The 16,574-nt window shown below is 37.6% G+C and overlaps 6 protein-coding genes and 1 non-coding gene across 10 annotated transcripts; 4 read left to right on the forward strand and 3 right to left on the reverse strand.

Moving 5' to 3' along the window:
- Nucleotides 1–702: 702 nt before the first annotated feature.
- On the reverse strand, nt 703–4,722 carry LOC106339871. The gene is made up of 13 exons (XM_013778736.1): nt 4,457–4,722; nt 4,317–4,375; nt 4,115–4,223; nt 3,834–3,943; nt 3,696–3,764; nt 3,120–3,623; nt 2,111–2,696; nt 1,957–2,036; nt 1,777–1,881; nt 1,556–1,695; nt 1,362–1,490; nt 1,142–1,294; nt 703–1,066 (listed from the first exon to the last, which is right to left on the reverse strand). Exons 1-13 carry the CDS (start codon nt 4,635–4,637, stop codon nt 928–930), a joined length of 2,364 nt encoding a protein of 787 aa, XP_013634190.1. The 5' UTR covers nt 4,638–4,722; the 3' UTR covers nt 703–927.
- A 442-nt stretch (nt 4,723–5,164) lies between these two features.
- Nucleotides 5,165–7,115, reverse strand: LOC106342484 (mitogen-activated protein kinase 12-like). The gene is made up of 6 exons (XM_013781432.1): nt 6,756–7,115; nt 6,547–6,676; nt 6,294–6,431; nt 5,884–6,216; nt 5,630–5,813; nt 5,165–5,532 (listed from the first exon to the last, which is right to left on the reverse strand). Exons 1-6 carry the CDS (start codon nt 6,920–6,922, stop codon nt 5,366–5,368), a joined length of 1,119 nt encoding a protein of 372 aa, XP_013636886.1. The 5' UTR covers nt 6,923–7,115; the 3' UTR covers nt 5,165–5,365.
- Nucleotides 7,116–7,160: 45 nt separating this feature from the next.
- LOC106342486 (protein BPS1, chloroplastic-like) lies at nt 7,161–8,924 on the reverse strand. Its single transcript, XM_013781433.1, has 2 exons — nt 8,746–8,924; nt 7,161–8,355 (listed from the first exon to the last, which is right to left on the reverse strand). Exon 2 carries the CDS (start codon nt 8,341–8,343, stop codon nt 7,303–7,305), a length of 1,041 nt encoding a protein of 346 aa, XP_013636887.1. The 5' UTR covers nt 8,344–8,355; nt 8,746–8,924; the 3' UTR covers nt 7,161–7,302.
- A 1,542-nt stretch (nt 8,925–10,466) lies between these two features.
- LOC106337132 (sphingoid long-chain bases kinase 2, mitochondrial-like) lies at nt 10,467–12,806 on the forward strand. 3 transcript variants are annotated; one of them, XM_013776179.1, is made up of 12 exons: nt 10,467–10,724; nt 10,838–10,914; nt 11,031–11,084; nt 11,166–11,225; nt 11,295–11,357; nt 11,441–11,487; nt 11,526–11,566; nt 11,650–11,734; nt 11,820–11,934; nt 12,012–12,134; nt 12,208–12,308; nt 12,392–12,801. In XM_013776179.1, exons 1-12 carry the CDS (start codon nt 10,538–10,540, stop codon nt 12,519–12,521), a joined length of 1,083 nt encoding a protein of 360 aa, XP_013631633.1. In that variant the 5' UTR covers nt 10,467–10,537; the 3' UTR covers nt 12,522–12,801. The 3 variants fall into 3 exon arrangements, with proteins under 3 accessions (XP_013631633.1, XP_013631635.1, XP_013631634.1); XM_013776181.1 differs by having other exon boundaries at nt 10,609–10,724; nt 10,838–10,960; nt 11,001–11,084; nt 12,392–12,804; XM_013776180.1 differs by lacking the exon at nt 10,467–10,724 and having other exon boundaries at nt 10,883–10,960; nt 11,001–11,084; nt 11,438–11,487; nt 12,392–12,806.
- TRNAE-CUC lies at nt 12,766–12,838 on the forward strand. The gene has a single exon. It is a non-coding gene; the product is annotated as a tRNA-Glu (tRNA).
- Nucleotides 12,839–12,948: 110 nt separating this feature from the next.
- Nucleotides 12,949–14,410, forward strand: LOC106337133 (54S ribosomal protein L17, mitochondrial-like). The gene is made up of 6 exons (XM_013776182.1): nt 12,949–13,151; nt 13,244–13,309; nt 13,455–13,529; nt 13,602–13,731; nt 13,813–13,938; nt 14,050–14,410. Exons 1-6 carry the CDS (start codon nt 12,979–12,981, stop codon nt 14,191–14,193), a joined length of 714 nt encoding a protein of 237 aa, XP_013631636.1. The 5' UTR covers nt 12,949–12,978; the 3' UTR covers nt 14,194–14,410.
- A 547-nt stretch (nt 14,411–14,957) lies between these two features.
- On the forward strand, nt 14,958–15,884 carry LOC106337217 (desiccation-related protein At2g46140-like). Of its 2 annotated transcripts, XM_013776284.1 has the most exons (3): nt 14,958–15,361; nt 15,450–15,583; nt 15,623–15,884. In XM_013776284.1, the coding sequence occupies exons 1-3, from the start codon at nt 15,111–15,113 to the stop codon at nt 15,697–15,699; spliced, it is 462 nt and encodes a 153-aa protein (XP_013631738.1). In that variant the 5' UTR covers nt 14,958–15,110; the 3' UTR covers nt 15,700–15,884. The 2 variants fall into 2 exon arrangements, with proteins under 2 accessions (XP_013631738.1, XP_013631737.1); XM_013776283.1 differs by having other exon boundaries at nt 15,450–15,884.
- The last annotated feature ends 690 nt before the right edge of the window (nt 15,885–16,574 follow it).

The following is a 16,574-nucleotide window of genomic DNA, read 5'->3' on the forward strand; positions in this document are numbered from 1 at the left end:
AGCCCGACACCGAAAAAACCTGCGAGTTCAAATAGACCAAAAATATTTTAGATATATATAACCCTAGTTTTAATAGAGCTATAGAGTTTTTCGGGTTTTATAGGCTTTTCGAAATAAGTTATTATAAAATATTATATTAATTATTTTCAATTTTTGAACCATCTAAATTTTCGTAAAGAACAGTTTTAAGTTTTTTGTCTTTAAACATAAAATTAGTTTAAATTTTTTTCATTTAACATGAATATCCTTTATGCTTTAAAACTATATCATAAGCAAACTAAATTCAACAAAATTTAAATTTGAAACTAATTATATAAAAAAAAAACTTATCATAAACAAAGTCAAATCTTCTGCACTTTGTATTTTGTAAAAAACATGTTCTATATAAAGAAGAAGACACATTTGACAAATTTAGACTATAAACTTTACTATCAAAAAGTACAGTACATTCATAATTTCTTTATTTGTTTTGCTTAGATCAAAAATATTGGAATAACATATTAATAGCAAGAATGGTTTTGATCGAAAAATAAAAATAATTAACAATTTCAAGTTTTTGGTCGGTCCCAACCCAAACGGATTTAAGCCAAATATATTTAAGTCCAAATAAGATTTATGTTAATGGTTTAATTTTTAAAGACATGAAGTTAAATTATTGTTTAAGGATTACCAAAGCCTCTCATTGTACCAAAAGATTGTCTAGGACTATCACAAATTATACAATTGGACAGCAAATCCAGTGGTCTTTTTCATCACTATGTGTATATAATAAACACACAAGATTACAGTCACAACCTGAATAAATACCCATCACCATGTCTTTGTTCTGTTCCAACACTTCTTTGATTGGTACTTGCCTACTTGGTATAGATACAGGAGAAAGCACAACAAAAATTTACTAAAGAGACTCTTATCTTTATGCCTTAATTAGTTTCTTGGTAGCGAGTCTTGCCTTGTTAACTCGTAACTGTCAGCTCCGTGGTGGGTTTGGTTCTCATTATTTACAATTGCAATCTTCGAACAGAGGAAGAAGAATGAAGATGTGTATATCGTCAAATGCCAAATACTGCACATCATTTTCATTTTATCAAATATTCAGAAAGTGATACCCAATCGATATTACTCGCATTTGAACACATACCTGTGCCAAATCCAGTAGCTTGAACTGGTTTCCACTTTGAAACTTGTGGCTGCCATGGTAAAGACTACAAGACCAGCTGCCACAAAGTCCCAACGAAACCGTTTCTTCACCGTGTTGATTAAATTACTAAACCATTCTTTCACTGCCCGTGGCCTATGACAGAACTCGGATGTCTTAGAACTTTTCAGACTGTAACAACTAAATAGTTTACTTATGTTACCTGTCGAGCATGTTCAATGAAACTCCAGCTGATCCGCAATATGATCTATGCTTTGTAACAAATTCTACCAATAAACCAAAGATGAGACCAAGCGACCCGATTGCTAATACAATGATAATGTTGGACGCCCTGCAAGCAAATAGTGTTGTTTAAGTGCTAATTAACATAACCATTCAGTTAAACATGTTACATACCTTGTTGCCTGAGTTAAGGCTAACAAAGCAGTGAGAATGGCAACAACTATGTGTATTGTCCTCTTGACTGCTTCATCAGCCGTGGATAAGTACACAAAAGTACCAATCACCGCCATGAATGAGAGCCAGAAATCCATAAACTGAATAATTAAAAAAAAAAAGATATACCATTTTGTAATAAAGTATAAGATGACAATGATGCAGATGATAACTAGTCGTACCTGTAACACGTTGTAACTTAACACACACCAGGTGCCTACATCACATGCATGATACAAAGCGCTCGAGATTCCACTAGATGTGAAAAGAAACCACTCTGGATACTCCTGCTTAGGATATATGAATCAGCAGCTGAACGAACCAAAACCATTGAACTAAAAAGTGTATAATAAGAAAGTTACTCGTTGTCTAAGTGCCCAGTAAGCTGGCAAAAGAGCCGCTGCGTTTGATGCTATGAGAGCAATAGACTGAATGATATGTCCTGCACCACGTTTTTTAGCACATGAGTACATAGAAAAAGTTGTCACAGTTTCAAAGACTGGTAGATTAAGATACCTATGTGTGATACAATTTCAATGCCACAGTCAAAGCCTCCATGTGTTCGGTCACAAGAACAAAAGCTGTAGGATGTCAATCCACTAGCATCAAAAGCATATCTACAATTCCCATGAGAGGAACACCCTCTGGGGCATCTTTCAAGAGAAAGAGATACAAGAGTAGATGGACCTTTAGATGCTGTGGTAGCAGGAGTAGAGTCACTGAGCTTCCTCAGCCCTAGTGACCACGTTCCTTCTCGAGCATACAAGATGTAGAAATCAATTTTTTCTTGGCTAGAGTTGTACAGTGAGAAGAACGTTGAGCGGCTAGCACTTGTTTGGTTCACATAATAATAATCATGGTCATCAACAGTGGGCAGTCCACCAAATCTGAGATATACTTCATACTGTGTTGTGAAGTCTGATGTTAATTTGAAGTGGATATGCCCACCATCACCTCCTTGAGGGATGTTCATGAGAAAATAAGTCCATGAGCTTGTGTCTGATTTGAGGGGGAAGTCAGTGCTAGAGCCTGAAGGTGTAGCGTCATTGACCGGCAAATAGTATGATTCAAAAGGTGTCGATGATTCTCTCCTCATCACTGCCTGCATAAAATGCATCATGTTCAACAATGTCATAAGCAATGTTCAAGAAATTGCTAGTTGTTTTATATAGTAGCTACTAGGTAGAATATAGTACAAATTATTGATTTGTTTTATATATTTTAGTTTTTATAAAGTATTTTAATTTTTGAGTTTATTTATAAAATTATTTTGATGAATTATCAAAATTAGATATACAAAACAAAAGAAATTATACAAATTTGTGGATTTGTACTACCATTATTACTTAATTTAAACCGATGTGGAATGATTTAAACCAATTTAAATAGTATAAATGGAATTTTAAGAAAATAGTTCATGCAATGGCCAATTTACAGACTAGACCCATTTTTAAAACCAGGATCAGAAGTATAAAGCTCAATCTTGAATTTTGACATAATCAAAATGCATTTTACTAAAGGTTACCTGAAGCATGTAGAGTTGCTGCACACAGTTTGGTCCTGCTTTACCCATGGGACACCCTATCACCTTAACGTTCATCGAAAAGCAGACCTTAGAACTAGAATTGGTGCCAATATACCATCGACCAGCTTTTGGTTTGTTGATAACTAAAGCAGCTTTGCGTATATCACCAGCGTAATCATGTAGAGTCTCTGAAGCGATAGCTCCAAAACGAGCGTAACACATGAGAGAGCTTTCATTGGAATCTACTTTCACATTGGATGCCGTTATAACTAACTGTTCAGCTATTCCATCTACATCTAAAGCATATGTCTTTGTTTCAACACCGGTCAGACAAGAGTTAGGAGACGAATCCGTGCAAGAAACTACATTTCCTGTCTGGTTATCGAACCGAGAACAGGAAAGGTGATATATAGTCTGGTTACAGGAAGGCCCCCACATAGTAGCGGTTCTACAACCTTCTACGGTAATGTTGGCACTATATGAAAACGCCGAGGAGCGAACAATCTGTGCAGTAATTCTATTATGCATCAGAGATATGAACTTAAAAAGACTGTAACCCAAATTTTAGTTACATACCATTTTCCCTTGAGTCCTAGTAGCACCAATTCCGTTAAACAGACCAACATACCAAGCTCCAGGAGATATCTGTAAGTAGCAGCAACATCACACATCTAAAAATGTCCTAAAACACAATTTTTTTTAGGGGAAGCTAACCTGTTCATTGGTTAGTCTCAAGGAAATGTTCTTCTGCATAGGGTAACATTTTTCTGCAATCTCAATATCTTGACCTCCTTCAAAGGATCCATTGAATAACTGTCCTAGCTCTACAAAACATATTTAGAAGAAAACAAAACACTTTGTTAATTTCCTAAAATAATAAGTTCAGACAAAGAAGCATAACTACAGAACATAAGAAAATAAAAAACAATTTATTTAACTACCTAAAATGGTAAGTTCAGACAAAGAAACATAACTACATTGTACCTAAAGCGTACCTAAATCTTTAAGAGCGTTGGTTGAGGCATCAGGAAGAGGTGGGCTACCGTCTCTGAAGCATATAACAGGAAGAAGACTTTTCGAAATCTTCGAGACGCTCTTTGCACTCTGCTCCATAGAAAAAAAAAAAATGCAAATCCAAAATAAATCGAATTTTGGAGAAAAAATCAAAATGAGTAGAGAGCATAGTAAGAAGCTTACGATGTCAACATCAGATTCAATAGCTACATTCAAAGATGAGAACCATGGAGGCAAATCAACTGCACAGAAACAGAGTTCACTCGTGAAGATCATCATCACCATAAAATATAATAAGATCAACGGGAAGCTGATGAACAGACCTCTGATGTAACGAGTATCGTAGGGCCTGACTTGGGACTTTGAGTACCTGAAGCTCGAGACCGTGAAGAAGTTTACATTACTGTCGTCCGACACAGAATCTTGAAGAGAATTAGAGATTGATACAGACAATGAGAAGACGACCATGAGAGTTGTTAAACTTAGAATTGAAATCTCCGCCATTAGTAGGTGAAATTTCTCTGAGAATTTAAGGGGGTTTAGAGTATTTAAAAGTGTGAGTAGACGAAGAAGAAGAATAAACGCATTATTCCAAGAGAATTTTCGTCGTCATTGACGAAATATATAAGGACTTTTAAAATATTATTACACAAATTCTGACTCTACTTTTCTTTTGTTTTTAGTTCAAATCACGCGCCATAGGATCTCCGCAGGCTAATCGAACGGTTGTTATTTGATCGATGTTTTGGTGTAATACCGGATCTTGGCGCGTATTTGACACAAAGATCGTCGAGATGTGATGTTTTATTACGTGTAGGTCAGAGACAAGTCATAACTACTATACACACTAACAACAACTTAATTTAATTTTGTATAATCAAAACTAATTAATCAGAGGCTAAAATGAGATTCGCAAACCTGATAAAACTACAAAGAGTAGAGATTGGCGGTTTACCAAAAGAGCTAAAAGACCGAGACTTTCTCTGATCTTTGTGTTATTATAGATAACTTTTTACTATATGATCCAATCATAACTTAAGAAACTGATATAAAGAATGTCAAGCTCTGCAGTGACTTTGACATAGAGATAGATATCAATGTATGTGTGTATCATCATCATAGCAATTATTCAACCAAAAAAATAAAACAAGTTTAGATTTAAAAAAAAAAAAAAAAGAAACAAAGAGGCTTGAGAAGGAATCATCATCAAACATGTTTTTTTGTTCTTTGTCTCAATGGTCAGGATTGAATTTGACGGACTCCTTGTAGATAACCTCCTTTATGTGTTCTTCCGTGCATGTAGGATGCTCGAAGTCGAAGCTAAAAGGAGTCGGACACACCGGTTCTTTGTTCACATCATGGTGCGGTGATAGGTATGCATGGCCAAGAGCTTCATCCACTACACAAACAACACAAGCAGCAGCAAAATATTGAGATAAGCCTAAAGGAAACTGCAAAAACCTCATGAATGTTTTGTTTTGTATTGTTGTTATTACCTGAGATGCGCTGGTTAGGATCAAAGACGAGCATTCTCTCCAGCAAATCTATAGCAGAAGGAGGCATTTTCCGGAATCTAGCAGCAAAATGTTGTTTCGGGTACCGAGGAAGTTGCCTCACGTATCTTCTTGCGTTGTCACTGCGAAGGAAACCGAGACTGGAGTTGTCTGGAGAGCCTACAAGCTGTATATTCAACAAGTGAGGTAACTGCAGATTTTTTATAGACAAGTAGTTAAACTAATGCTTCTTTTACCTCTGTGATAAGCCTAAGCTGATGAACATAATCTTTCCCAGGAAACAAAGGCTGTCCCGTCATCATTTCCCCTAGTATGCACCCCACAGACCATATATCAATCGCTGCGGTGTACTCTGAGCAGTTGAGGAGCAACTCAGGAGCTCTGTACCAACGCGTGACCACATACTCAGTCATAAAGTCTGTGTCTGATGTTGTTCTCGCAAGCCCAAAATCACCAATCTTAAGCTCGTGTTTGGAGTTAAGCAGCACGTTGCTTGGCCTTAGATCACGATGTAATATGTTGGCCGAGTGCACGTACTTGAGCCCTCTCAAGAGCTGGTACACAAAGAACTGTTTAAAAAAAAGGAAAGATAAGTTAATAAAAGATAGATCAGAGAGTTGTTCCATAAGATCAGAATCAGACTTACGCGGCACTGATCATGGCTTAAGGTTTGGTTAGAACGGAGGACTCGCTGAAGATCAGTGTCCATTAACTCATAGACAATGTAGACATCGTTGAAGATATCTCTTTGCGGTGGTCTTACAATATCTTTGATGGCTATGACCTGATGAATCAAACCAAGAGCTTTTAAGATCAGATTGATTATAGAGAGAAAAAAAACAGAGGAAACAGAGTATCCTCTGTTTTTTAATATGAGAAATGATGATTTAAGGTTTTACATTCTCATGATCCATATGCCTGAGAAGCTTGATCTCACGTAGAGCTCTCTTAGCATCAATAATATTATCAAAAGCATTACCGATCTTCTTGATTGCCACTTTCTCTCCAGTCACTGAGTTCACCGCAGCACTGAAACGAGCCAATGAACATTCAAAAGAAGAAGGCTTTGATTAACTGATCAGTAACAAGAATCATAAAGAGAGCTTACCAGACAATACCACAAGCGCCTCTACCGATGGGACGGATAGGAGGGACATACTTTCTTGAAACTTCAAAGAGCTGTCCATAAACGTTGTACTGAATATAACGGCCCCCGTGTGTTGGTACCACTTTGATGCAGTGATCTGTAGAACAAGAGCTTGATTCTCCAGACATGATGCAATGAATCAGAGACCAAGAAGAATGGCCTTAGGTGAAGTTTAAGGTCTCTCTTGGAAGACACTAAAACCATGTGAAGAGAAAGAAGCTTTTCCCAACTGTAAAAGATCTCTCAAGTGACCCGTGAATCTAAAGAACATACGTGTATATGATGGTCACGAGAAGTAGTAAGTCACTCCTTAGCCCAATATTGCAAATTTCATTTGTTACTACTAATTGCATAAGGACTATATCTTTATTAAAAACAAGTCAAACAGAATTTTTATATATTTTGTATTGATTTCAATCAGTACAGACAAGACCAACACACACTTATACCAAAGAGACAAGCTCAACAAGATGCACACTTTTAGAGACCTATACCTCATAGACTTAAACTAAATCTCTCCAATTGCATTGCTAGAGAATGAGTCACTAGACCTAAGATTACAAAGCAACACATCTCTTCCACTTAAAGTCATTTTAAAGAAACTATCAACTTCCTCTAGTAACTGATCTAACCCTTGAGACAGTTTCTCAGCTTGTACCCCCAACTCCATTACACACTCCTTAAAAGACTCAGCTTCCACAGTACCAACACCATCTTGAACCATCGGATACAGCTTTTCCACACTAGCATCAACGCTCTCCAGCTCCTTGAGAATCGTACTTCTACCAGAAGACAACATCTCTCTGATCTCACCGTTCACAACGCTCTGCACATCAGCAAAGACCTTAGCCCACAACGGCTTCTCAGAGACCGGTAAATCGAAAAGATCATTGGTGGAATCAGACCAGGCCGCGGTGAACACGCTGCAGATATAAACCGTTTGAACCTTCACACCGTAAAAGGCCCTCATAAGAACCTTCCCTTTATCCGAGTTCTTGACCTTAGGCAAGCTCAGAGACTTAACCAAAGAGTCAAGAACCGCACGGCAATTTTCAATCCTAGCGTTGTTTGCATTCACATGCTGCCTCCAACTATCAAGCGAAGACCGAGCCTGGAGATACTTCTTCTCGCCAGAACCAGACTGCAAGCTGTGAAGCACGCACTTAAGGTAGAGATCTCCTTGGTTAAGACGCGTGAGCTCCGAGCTAAACGCGTTGCAGAGATCTAGCAGCTTGACGCTTACGTCGAGGTAGACGTCGACCCATTTCTCCTCCCAGTCGGAGACAGGAAGCTGGAGGTCGGTGATGAGGGTGTTGATGTTGGTGTGAGTCTCGCAGAGTGACTCCATGGCTAGCTTCATCCATGATAAGGTGAGGATGTCGGATTTGGACTTAGGCATGAGTTTCTTGAGCCTCTCTGCTAAAAGTAACTCGAAGTTGTTTAAAAGAGAGAGTAGCCAGGGAGATAAAGGTGAGCCCTTGGGGGATAGCATACGAAAGGGGTTCCCAAATGGGAAGAAACCTCTCGGTGGATCTTGTGCTCTGCTCATTTTGCTTAAACACTGATTAAAACAAAGAGGTGAATATTGTAAGGGTCATGATTAGTTAATTAATCGAATAAGCCAATTTGATTTCATCAATTCAATGGTTAATAGAGGGTTAAATCTCCAAAAAGCTGACAACTTTGAAGATCTTTGAATCAAAAACTAAACTTTTCAGTTTTATTATAATTATTATGAGAAACCCACATGGATAAATTGATATATTTCTTAATCTAACACTTGAAGCTCAGCAATTATGGGGATAAAGTTTCAATCTTTACAGATTCTATGAACCCTAGAAACTAATTATCCACACAAAACCTCTACATCGAGCCTAAAAATAAATATGCAGTATTTGATCTTCAGAAGAACAGCACATCTAAAAGATAACTCAATTTACAGGAAGCTTACCGATTTAAAGTTGCTGGAAATGAAGAAATCAATCAAATTGATCTTTTAATGCTTCATTAGCTGAGAAAAAACTTATGGCGGAGGTCCGACGTTAGTTTATAAGGATAATAAAGTCACGGCCTGTCACATAAAACACTAATAATAAGCTTACAAGTGTACGACTGTGAATGGTGGTTGCGTTTGAATTTCTCACAGCCTTGTGCATAGCATTATATAAACTTCTAATGACAATTGGACGGCTAAATAAATAATATTTTATCGAAAGGCCAAAACGAGACGGTTTCGTGGGATTATAAAACAAGTCATTAGCGTTTAAATCAGTCTTTGTTTGTTTTAATTATAAAACCAAATCTAACGGCTAAAACTATTAATTATGTAATACCACGTTCTACAGACTCCTGTTTTTGATTAATTATGGTTTCTCAAAACTAATTTTCGGGTTCACGTTTATTTTACCAGGTTGCCTTCAAAATGTGAGCTTATTAATAGACTTTTTCACGTATATTAAGAAAATTCATTAAATATGTATTATTTTTCTGTGAATAACAATTTTTTATAATTTTTACCCAATAGAAATTCAATAAACACCATTAATTTTTTTGAAATTTACAATTTTTCATAAAATCATACATTGTAGGTCTGGGCATTTTAACCTGGACCCGAAGACCCAAACCGGAACCGACCCAAAAATACCCAACCCAGAACCGGACCAAAAAATTTACAAGTACTTTTTGGGTCTTAATTTTTTTTTACCCGAAAGAACCGGAACCGAAAAGGAACCGACCCGAATAGACCCGACAAGAACCGACCCGAATAGATCCGACCCGATAAGAACCGATTTGTACCCGACTTAAAAACATGTATATCTAAAACTATGATGTTTTTGTGTTCTATTTTATATATATTATTTTATGATTTAGTTGAAATATCTTTTGTTAACAACATTTGTTATTATTTTTTAACATTTTAAAGTAATATAAAGCTTTAAAATGTAAAATTTAGAATTTTAAAATGTTTTATTTTAATTATTAATAGTTTCATTTAAGTTGTTTTGTAAAATTTTAGATATATAGGACAAATATTCAACTAATGTTGATGGAATTGAGTATATCATGTTCTTTTCAGATCCTAAATACCCGAACCCGATCCGGATCCAATATGGATCCGAAAATTTACGGGTATTTTAATTATAGACCCGAACCGATCCGGACCCGAGAAGAACCGACCCGAACCGAAAATTTCTAAGTACCTATTGGGTCTAAATATTTAAGACCCGAAAAGACCCGGATCCGGAAGGAACCGATCCGAACCCGACCCGAAGACCCGAACGCCCAAACCTAATACATTGAAAAAGTAAAAAATGTATCTTTTTGAAACAATTTTTTTCCAGAACATATATCTTTCAGGAACGGAAGGAGTACGAAATAATTAATTTTTTTTTTTTGATCAAAGAAATAATTAGTTTTTTTATGAGAATTTAAGTCAAAACATAAGGTTTAACGAATTCATATTATTGCGTAAATGGGGCAGAAAAGTCCATTTTTACAGCTGTAGTGATGTTTGAGCCCCACAATAAGCACACCGGTCGGCAAAAGTATCGACCCCACATCTTGACAAAGAGTGTAGGACCAATCTTCACCAGAATGATTTATGGGCCATAAGGACTGAGGCCCAATCTTAGCCCATAATCTTTGGGAAAGTCTCTAGCTGATACAGAGGGTCTCTCTGCAAGCGTCGACGAAATGATAACGGCGATGGTGTCTCCCCCGGGGAGCCGAGTTGCAACCACACAATGCTACGATACAGTTGCTGCATTTCAAATCGCTCTTACGAGGCGAAACAACCTCCGTTCTATAGGGCACAGCGCCGTGTTTCCTCTGGTCGCATCACCCTTTGCAGTGGTGGTGGTGGTGATGGTGCCACCGCCGTCTCCTCCTCCTCCCGCCTCCGTGATCTCGTTTTCGTCGTGAACCCTCAAGGTGTGTTGGCCTGGCCCTCTTCTTAAAGTTATGATTTTTACATGACGAGAATCAATCTCGAGGTGGTGGTTCTATGGAGATGGAAATTGACTTTGGTTTAAGGGTTGAATTAGGAGCTAATGGTAGAACAGCTAAGGAATGGAAGAAGCTGCTTCCTTACCTTCGATCTCGTCTTGGTGAAGACTGTAATGTGAGTCTTTGATTCGCTTTTACGTATGCTGTGTGATGAGAATGAGTTTTTTTTTTATTTTTGTATTATTTATTCATGAGAATGAGTTTTCTGGTCTTGTTGTTTGTTTCCTTCAGATATGTGAGTCCTTAACATCTGGTCCTTCTCATGCCATTGACATTACAAGAGAGGTTAGTGGCAGTGAAAAGCTATACATTGCTTTGATTGGTTACTTATGTATTCTCTTATCATCCTGTTGCTCTCTCTATCAGGCTATTAGGGATGGCGCAGATGCTGTCATTGCTGTAGGAGGTGATGGAACACTGCACGAGGTAGAGATTCAAAACCTTTGTTACCTAGAAAATATTAGCTCCACTCATTCTATCTTTTTTGATTCACAGGTTGTTAATGGTTTCTTTTGGGAGGGGAAGCCTGTTGGTACCAGCCACTCGGCTGCACTTGGTGTGAGTTGCTTGAATCAGACTTTTTTTACTTGTTTTTGTTTATATCTCTTACGGAGTCCATCTTTCCTTTTTTTTTTTAGCAGCTGATTCCGTTAGGTACTGGTTCAGATTTTGCTAGAACATTTGGTTGGTTAGTTTTTGCAACTTCTCTCTGATGCGGTTTATTAGGAAGAATGATCCTTGTGAAGCCGTGGAGCGCATTGCTAAAGGTATGCCACTGAATACATTCCAGGAGTTAGGACTTAATGCGTGATTATCTCTGATATGAAATCACATAATCTGCATTATTCAGGGATACGGTCACGGGTTGATGTTGGTGTTATCGACCAGGAAGGAAGGGATTCGCATTACTTCATTAACGTTGCTGATGTTCATTTGTAAAAGAAATATCGTTGAAATTTTCTGTGTGATTGTATGGTCGTATCCTTGGTTGTAATCTCTTTAATGATTCATCACTTGCAGGAGTGCAAAGGCAGGCTTTTACGCTTCAAAGTACAAGAAATTTGGAAACTTGTGCTACGTAATCGGTGCCCTCCAAGCTTTTATGGGACATGACAACCGAGATATGAGGATCAAGGTAAACAACCATCTCTACAAAAATCTCTTATTCACCATAGCAAGTAATTTTTGGAAAGCATTGCGTTACATTCTCAGGTCAATGGAGGTGAATGGGAAGTATATCCACAAGTCACGGCTCTCTGCGTTGGAAACGCTAAATACTTTGGTGGAGGAATGAAAATCACTCCCAACGCGGACCCTGGAAATGGAAATCTTGAGGTGCCTGCTACGATTCATTGATTATTTAAATCTCAATGTGAATAGTTTTGATCTTTCATACATGTTTCTGCAGGTTGTGGTACTTCAAGACTTCAAATGGTACGACTTCATACTGAAACTTCATAAGCTATACAATGGGACGCATCTCTCAGTTAACAATGTGAGCTCAAGAAGGTCAGATTTGTTCTTCCGTCTCCTCAACATTTTGTTCTGTAAATGTCCTAAGCACGAAAACTCACACCCTTTTATTCCTGTAGTGTACAAAGTATAGAAGTTGAGGAGATATCAGAGAGTGGAAGCATCTATGTTCAGTCAGATGGAGAACATCTTGGATTCCTACCTAGAAAGTTTCAGGTTTTACCCGGTGCCATTGACATGATCAGCTAGCTAGCTAGTAGGAGAAGACTCAAATCATACATTCAACTTCTTTTGGTTTAGTCTGTAGAGATTCTTCTTATTTAAAAGTTTGATTCATCGTTAAACGAATCATAGTTCCTTATGCTGTGTAGTCAGTGGTCACTATTAACCACAAATATCTTCTCTTTCCTTTCACTTGAAGCAACTACTGTGAGCAGTAGATGATAGTCTACAGGCAATTTGTTCAGATATTTATATGGTAGAATAGACAAAATCCGTTGTAGTCTAGCTGGTCAGGATACTCGGCTCTCACCCGAGAGACCCGGGTTCGAGTCCCGGCAACGGAGGTTTTTTTTTTTTATTTCGTATTTTTATCATAGCAAACCGGAATCTGGTTGTCCGGTTCTGTAAACCAAGAACTTTGCAATCCCCTGAGAAGAAAAACCCTTACGGGTTCTGTCTTTGTTCAATCTTATCGATTAGAGAAATGCAGAGATTGAGATCTCAGCTACTGGCTAGGCCTCTCTTGGAGGAGAGCAGGCTGCGAGGGTATTGCACGAGCTCCTCATCCGAAAAGATGGTAGCTTCGGTGCTTTTCGAGAGATTGCGCGTTGTGATACCAAAACCAGATCCTTCTGTTTACGCTTTTCAGGAGTTCAAGTAAAAGCCCTCTCCTTTATGTCTTTGTGTGTTTCAAGTGGTCTTATTACAAACTCTCTTCATTTACCTAGAGGTTGCTGCTCTATTTGCAGGTTCAATTGGCAACAGCAGTTTCGCCGTAGATACCCAGATGAGTTCTTGGACATTGCTAAGAACAGGTATAATTCATTCCCTTGCCCACTTTAAAAAGTTTTAGTTTTTGTTGAACTTTCTTTGTGATTATCATGTATTTGAATGCATAGATTCTTTGTGAATGAAGTTTCAGTGAACACCTTTTGTTGTTATTTGGATGTGTGAGTGCAGAGCCAAGGGAGAATATCAAATGGACTATGTGCCTGCTCCCAGAGTTACAGAGGCTGACAAGAATAACGATAAAAAGTAAGACATGGGACTTTTGTGTGTGTTTTTTGGCTGATGATCAATTGGTTTTACTCTTTGCAATATTATTAGGTCATTATATAGAGCTCTGGACAAGAAGTTGTATCTTCTCATCTTCGGCAAGCCATTTGGAGCTACTAGTGACAAACCTGTCTGGCATTTCCCTGAGAAAGTCTATGATTCTGAGCCTACTCTTCGTAAGGTGGATTATTCATCCCCTCTGTTTCAATCCATAACACCATCAGTTTCATACTTATCTTGCTTAAAATATCGTTATGTGTAGTGTGCGGAATCTGCTTTGAAGTCAGTGTTAGGAGACCTAACTCACACATACTTTGTTGGAAATGCTCCAATGGCTCACCTGGCTATACAACCTACTGAAGAAACACCTGATTTGCCTTCTTACAAGGTAAACAAACTAAGCTCCTAGAGAAAGAAATAACTTAGAAGGCTCATCCATTAGTTAATTTGACTTATTCTTGGAATCATCTCTTTCTTTTGTTTGTTGGTGTTGTTGTAGAGGTTCTTCTTCAAATGCAGTGTAGTGGCAGCGTCTAAGTACAACATAAGTAACTGCGAGGATTTTCTGTGGGTAACCAAAGATGAGCTTCTGGAGTTCTTCCCTGAGCAAGCTGACTTCTTCAACAAGATGATCATTAGCTGAGGCTACTCTCTTTTTTCCTTCTGGCTCTCTTCATGGAGATAGAAAACAATAAAACATGAACTTTTAAGACATACACAAGGTGTGTGATGGTCACTGTAATACCCCATACCAAACCCATGTCTCTGTTTTTTTAGTCGCACACACGTGTGAAGTTAGGTGACGGACATTAGGTGGCAGTTTGATCGCAAGTACATAGTTGAGTGTGGTTGGATTCTCTCATATAGGCACACAACACATGACTTGCGAGGAAAATCAAGATTTTGTTTACAATTTAATCATCATCTATTACAAATTTAATGAAATTATAAGAATATTTTTTTTAGGAATTAGGACATAAATTGATTTATTTTAGAATGGGATTCTTTTCCTTTTAAAAAAAAAGGAAAAGAAAATTCGGACAAGCAAAGAAGTAAGAGCGCACACGTTATGACCATGATGCTTCGGACCAAAACAAACGAATCTTTCATTTTTGGTCGGCAAACGGGTCTTTCCTTATAATATCCATAGTAGTGGTCTTTGTATTTTATTCCTTTTGCGTATATTAATTTGAAAAATAAAAGAGTTCATTCATCCCCTTTTACCACAACCTATAGAATAATGACACGCTTTTCTCCGGTAATTAAGATATTAATTATCCCTTAAGTACAAAGCAAATCTTATATAGGGAGTCAATAGATATTTAGATCTGATCATTTGGAAGTAAAACGGATCTTTCCTTATAATATCCATAGTAGTGGTCTTTGTATTTTACCACAACCTATAGAATAATGACACGCTTCTCCGGTAATTAAGATATTAATTATCCCTTAAGTACAAAGCAAATCTTATATGGGGAGTCAATAGATATTTAGATCTGATCATTTGGAAGTAAAACTAGTTGAAAGGTTAAGAAGAAAAAAAAAAAGGACAGAGAAAGAATGGCAGAAACGGAGCAAAAGGAGGTAGAAGAAACGGGATCGTTGATCTCAGGCTTGTTGGATAAAGCCAAAGGTTTCTTTGCCGAGAAGCTTGCTAATATTCCGACGCCGGAAGCCACCGTGGACGACGTAGACTTCAAAGGTGTGACTCGTCAAGGAGTTGATTATCACGCCAAGGTCTCCGTCAAGAATCCTTACCCTCAACACATCCCTATTTGCCAGATCTCTTACATCCTCAAGAGTGACACAAGGTTTGTGTTTCCTCTTTTTCTTATCTCTTTCTTTGTACGTGACGTCACGCACACGTCATGCTTATTAGTAATGTTTATGGTTGCGTAGGATGATAGCGTCTGGAACAATACCTGATCCGGGTTCGTTGATCGCGAACGGGTCCACGGTTCTGGACGTACCGGTGAAGGTGCCTTACAGCATAGCGGTGAGTTTGATGAAGGACATGTGTTTGGACTGGGACATTGACTATCAACTCGACATTGGACTGACCATCGACATTCCTATTGTTGGTGACATTACCATTCCTGTCTCTACTCAGGGTGAGATGAAGCTCCCTTCCCTTCGCGACTTCTTTTAATCATCTCTATAAGTTATAATCTGATTTTCAATAAGTACGATCCTACTCGGATGTTTCAGTTGTGGACTCTTGTTTTGTCGGCTTTGTTGTTGGATTAATAAGGTCTTTTATTTGGTTATGTATGTGTTCCTTTGAACATTTTGTTGGTAAGAGTAAGAAACTACAAGATGTCACAGTTTGAACACTGACTAAGGGATGGAGAGTAATTTAACCTGTATACACTCTGATATGCTACTAAACTACAAATCCAGTTCATATATACAACTAATGAGACTGCCATATTGGAGGATTGTTTATCTTCGTCTTATAAGTATAAAGCCATAATTGTAATCCAAAAGTTGTTTACTCGGACAAAAAAAAAAAAAAAAAAAAAAAAAATCCAGAAGTTATTTACTCGGACATTGATGCATAAGTCAAACTTGTAAAGAGCTGGTGAATTATACTAGTTGGTTCAATGGACATCCCCACCTATACGCAGCTTCTCTACCTTTCTACCACACATGATGACCATTAAATCAAACGATTCTCATTTTCAACTGCCAGTAATACTGGCCCAGTATTGATACTGGTTAGGTCCATCACATAAATTTCCCTTTAACCTTTCTTTTGTTTCGTTTTCTTTTAAAGAATTGATTACATATGAAACACAGATATATAACAAACTAGGGTCTGAATTTGTTTTAAGATTCAAAAATTTGGTTATCTGTTATGTGTTACTTATTAGTATGCGGTGGTATAGTTGTTTTTCGATTATTCTTGATTTGGTATTGTATCAAATTAACTAATTGTCCAACTCATAATTATAGATGTACAAATGTGGATTTGTGATAAAGTTTGATGACAATACTGTTTTTTCTTTTTAATTCTTATTCATA

The sequence above is a fragment of the Brassica oleracea genome, chromosome C4 (assembly GCF_000695525.1).
Source record: "Brassica oleracea var. oleracea cultivar TO1000 chromosome C4, BOL, whole genome shotgun sequence".
NCBI classification, from domain to species: domain Eukaryota; kingdom Viridiplantae; phylum Streptophyta; class Magnoliopsida; order Brassicales; family Brassicaceae; genus Brassica; species Brassica oleracea.